Source organism: Prunus persica, chromosome G1, assembly GCF_000346465.2.
Source record: "Prunus persica cultivar Lovell chromosome G1, Prunus_persica_NCBIv2, whole genome shotgun sequence".
In the NCBI taxonomy this organism is placed as follows: domain Eukaryota; kingdom Viridiplantae; phylum Streptophyta; class Magnoliopsida; order Rosales; family Rosaceae; genus Prunus; species Prunus persica.
In genome coordinates, this window is record NC_034009.1 from 41611897 (window position 1) to 41615707 (window position 3811).

Sequence of the window (3811 nt, forward strand, 5' to 3'; positions counted from 1 at the left end):
GCATTGCAGATGAAAATTGATCAATGTCTGAGCAATCTGTATTTGACCTTTTTGCTTGCTGTGCAGTCGATGACATTTGTTTTGGTTTATGTATATGCAGGAAGCAACCAGTGTGCACATATCATAACCACAAGCTTGTCTGTAGTACTAATGGTTCAAAAGGTTTAAAGTCAATGAGATGGACTGTGATGCTTGCACTGATGGTGATGATTAATTTATGGATTATTTTTTGAGAAAAGGGTTTTTTTTCCCCATGAAGCTTAGAGGTGTGTTTGTTTTACATCCCCTTTGAACTTACAGAGCAGCACCTGAAAAGAATGTAAGAATTGTCCATACTGGTTGTACATATGAAGTTATTCATTTTATTCTTTCCTTCAGAAGAGGGAAAATAATGAATGCAGTTGGGTCTAATGAACTGTCTCAACCCAATCAATGTATGCCATCTGACTTAATTTGGATCAGCACTGTGTGTAAAATATTGTCTAGCAAAGCTGGTATGGCCCTTTATAATTCAAAAAGTATATCACCATTGCTTGGGCTATTAATATGCTTGTTGCTCCTTACTTATAGGGCCACTCACTGTTTAATCAAGTACAAAGCATTCCGGTTTGGGTTAAATCAAAACATAAACCAAACCAAGGTTCATATTAATTTGGTTTAGGCCTCAAATTAGCATCATGGTTCCGATTGAGGCCTTGTATTTATTTAATTCCTTATGAAAGAAAATAACCAAATCAATCAGTAAAAGGGAACTTCATATTGAAAATTGAACGGTTTAGATGTTTTAGCTTTCAAAATTAAATATTAATTTGTGAGATGAAACATAATAGTAGATGATTAACCAATAAGAAAATGCCAATTATAAAAACAAACAATAAAATCAATATAGGCAATTTAGTTTGGTTTAGGGGTTTCCAAATAGGTCAAATTAAATTGAATCAAAATAATTGTAGTTTGATCTGTCCGGTCTAAATCACAATATTTTTTTGTGTGTATAAAATTCGAACCAAAACAATTGAATTAGTTTGAACGGTTTTATCAACCCAACATAATAATTCTCAAAATACACACAATAATTTTTTATTAGTTGAAGCTTTTATATTATTTTCTAGTGGATAGTCAACGGGGTCTAATCCAATGAAAAGAACTTTAATTTACAGACTAGTGATTTCAGGTTCAAACTTTCATAACACATTAACAGTGTATAAGTGAGAAAATCCCCTCCTCCAATATCCTTGCATCAAAAAATAAAATCATTTCCCAACAGATAATTTTTATATAAAAAAAAAAAACATAAAATCACAAAACATGGCCTCCCCATCGTTAGAAATACGAACGAGAACGAAGTGGGTTTTGTCCATATGTATATATACAAGACCGCTCCTTAACACGCAGACAACGAGAAAAATAAAAAATGGCGGGTGGTGGAAAGGTGTCCTTCAAAGTCACTCTAACCTCCGATCCAAAGCTCCCCTTCAAAGTGTTCGTATAACCCTCGATTTATATTTTCAATTCCCCTTCGTTAACTTCTTTTCTGCTTCTCGATTTACAATAATTTGATGAAATTTCTCAACTTTTTGTTTTTGTTTTTCTTCTTTTTAGATTTAGCGTTCCTGAGGCAGCCCCTTTCACCGCCGTTCTGAAATACGCAGCTGAAGAATTCAAAGTTCCTCCCCAAACCAGCGCTATTATCACCAACGGTATTTCATTCCTGGGCTTTTGCATGTTGCTATTGATTTCATTTTTGTCTCGTTAAGTCTGTGATTTTCTAATTGATCATCAGTGTGCAAATTGGTATTGATTTCTTTTTCGTCTCGTAAAGTATGTATTTTTTTTAATCGATGATTTGGGTGTGATTGGAAATTTCATTGCTTGATCGAATTAGGGTTTATGGTTTCCGGAATTGGGAATCCCTTTTTATGATTCAGTGTGAGATTATATCTCTATGAAAACAGAAGTTGTACTCTTTAATTGAGAGCTTGGACTTCTAATTCTTGTAGAGCATCATAAGTGATGCAAATTTCGAAATCAAAATTGAAAACTTTGAACCAAGGGAAGAATGGAAAAGGATGGAGCTGAGAGAATTTAAGCAAAAAGGGGGAATTTGAATTGCAGATGACATTCTAGGAATTTTTGATATTAGGAACTGGTCCGTCATCATTTTCTATGTGACTAAGCTCATGTAAAGTTCACTTGAAGGCAGTCTACGGTATCCTCTAGAACTCGTAAAGAATATCCAAAACCATTTTGCCAAAACATACCGATATCTCCAGTCTTCTTCCCTTCCAGGACAACAGTGTTATTAGTTAAAGAACTGTGTGTTTTTCCCCTATCCTTAGATCCAATCAGAAATTGACATTGGTACTATCCAATCTTTAGACAATTGAAATTTAATTTGATAAACAGTGAAACTTTTTTAATGAAAAACCCCTTATCTCCTAATTTGATATAAGTAAGGGAAAAGTGCAGGTATGCCAATGCTTGTTGATTGTCACCATTCTATTAGTTCTCACTTGTTGATTGTTATTGTGCAGATGGTGTTGGAATCAATCCTCAGCAAAGTGCAGGTATGCCAATGTTTTACCTTTATCGCTTTATTTCTTTTCCCCATCCAATTTTTACCAGAAAAGAAAGTGTATGCTTTATAATTAAGAAAAAGGGAGTGGTGGAAATACTGACATGATAGTTTTTGCTACTAGCCTCTGCACTGGGGCTGTTGCTTCTTTTTCATTCTTTACACATGAAATGGGACCCATTGGCACACCTTAATATAGAAATTAAAATCTATCATCCTAGACTTAAGTTTAAGTTTATTGGTAAATTACTTGAAAACTAAAAGGGTATGAAAAGGAATCTATGGATTCTTTATATGAGGACAGTTTAATGGTGCTTTAGTTTAATGCTATGATTGCTTTAGTTTAATGCTTTGATTGCTTTAGTTTAATGCTATGATATATGTCCATGGAGATGTATAAAAAAAATTGCTAATGAGTGCTATTTTTCTGTGCACCTCCCAACAGATGGCAAACTGTTATTAGCATAATTATGGCATTGAATTCAGCATTATTATAGAATGGCTTATATCCTTGGTTTCACATAAATTTTTTACTGGCTTTCTCAGGCAATGTGTTCCTCAAGCATGGTTCCGAACTACGCCTGATTCCTCGAGATAGGGTTGGGGCTTTTGGGACAACAGACATAGCATTACCATCAAACTGAAGAAATTGATCTACTTCTTCATGTGAGGTCTTTTTTCTGTTTTTCTTTTTTATGATATGTACCTTATTATTAACTCGTGAGGATTATCTGCGTCAGTTTAGTTGACGATATTAACTCTCCAGTTAAACCGAGATAACAGGTGACTGTAATAGATGCATTTGAATAATATTGAAAGGATGATATATCAAGGACAGTTTTACAGTTCTGCTTTCTCTGTTGGAGGTCCATCTGTCCTGCATCCTTAGAAATTAGAACATATACACACCATCTTTTACCCCTTAAACCTCGAGCAAATTTTCAAGTGTGACTGTAACACCGCCATGACTGGTAACTCGAGAATTACTTGGGAGCTATTTGGTACTTAGACTTGACTAAGTTACTTAATACATGTGCCCCTGCGCATGAGATCTTAGGTTCGACTCCCCATTCTCTCAATATTGCTTGTATAACAAAAAAGCATCCCTTTTGCTTGGCTGGGCTAGGTTTGGGGTGTGGTGTTTGTGGGCTTTGCAGATCATTAATCCTAGGGCGAAAGCCACTCTGTCTCAGCCCAATATAGTGCACTTGGTAGGTATCTTACAGTACCTAGCCA

The 3811-nt window shown here is 35.1% G+C and overlaps 2 protein-coding genes across 2 annotated transcripts in view; both read left to right on the top strand.

Annotated features, from left to right (window-relative positions):
* Nucleotides 1–461, top strand: part of LOC18789424 (thaumatin-like protein) — a 1732-nt gene extending 1271 nt beyond the window's left edge. The window contains exon 3 of the mRNA XM_007222006.2: nucleotides 101–461. Within this exon, the coding sequence (XP_007222068.1) occupies nucleotides 101–233 (133 nt within the window). The 3' untranslated portion in view covers nucleotides 234–461. The remainder of the gene's footprint in view (nucleotides 1–100) is intronic.
* On the top strand, nucleotides 1289–3424 carry LOC18788584 (ubiquitin-fold modifier 1). Its single transcript, XM_007223682.2, has 4 exons — nucleotides 1289–1482; nucleotides 1603–1700; nucleotides 2535–2567; nucleotides 3122–3424. The coding sequence occupies exons 1-4, from the start codon at nucleotides 1415–1417 to the stop codon at nucleotides 3217–3219; spliced, it is 297 nt and encodes a 98-aa protein (XP_007223744.1). The 5' UTR covers nucleotides 1289–1414; the 3' UTR covers nucleotides 3220–3424.

Coding starts and splice junctions, on each gene's coding strand:
- LOC18788584 (XM_007223682.2), top strand. CDS start 1,415: ATGGCGGGTGGTGGAAAGGTGTCCTTCAAAGTCACTCTAACCTCCGAT. Junction 1,483..1,602: donor CCAAAGCTCCCCTTCAAAGT/GTTCGTATAACC, acceptor TCTTCTTTTTAG/ATTTAGCGTTCCTGAGGCAG. Junction 1,701..2,534: donor CAGCGCTATTATCACCAACG/GTATTTCATTCC, acceptor GTTATTGTGCAG/ATGGTGTTGGAATCAATCCT.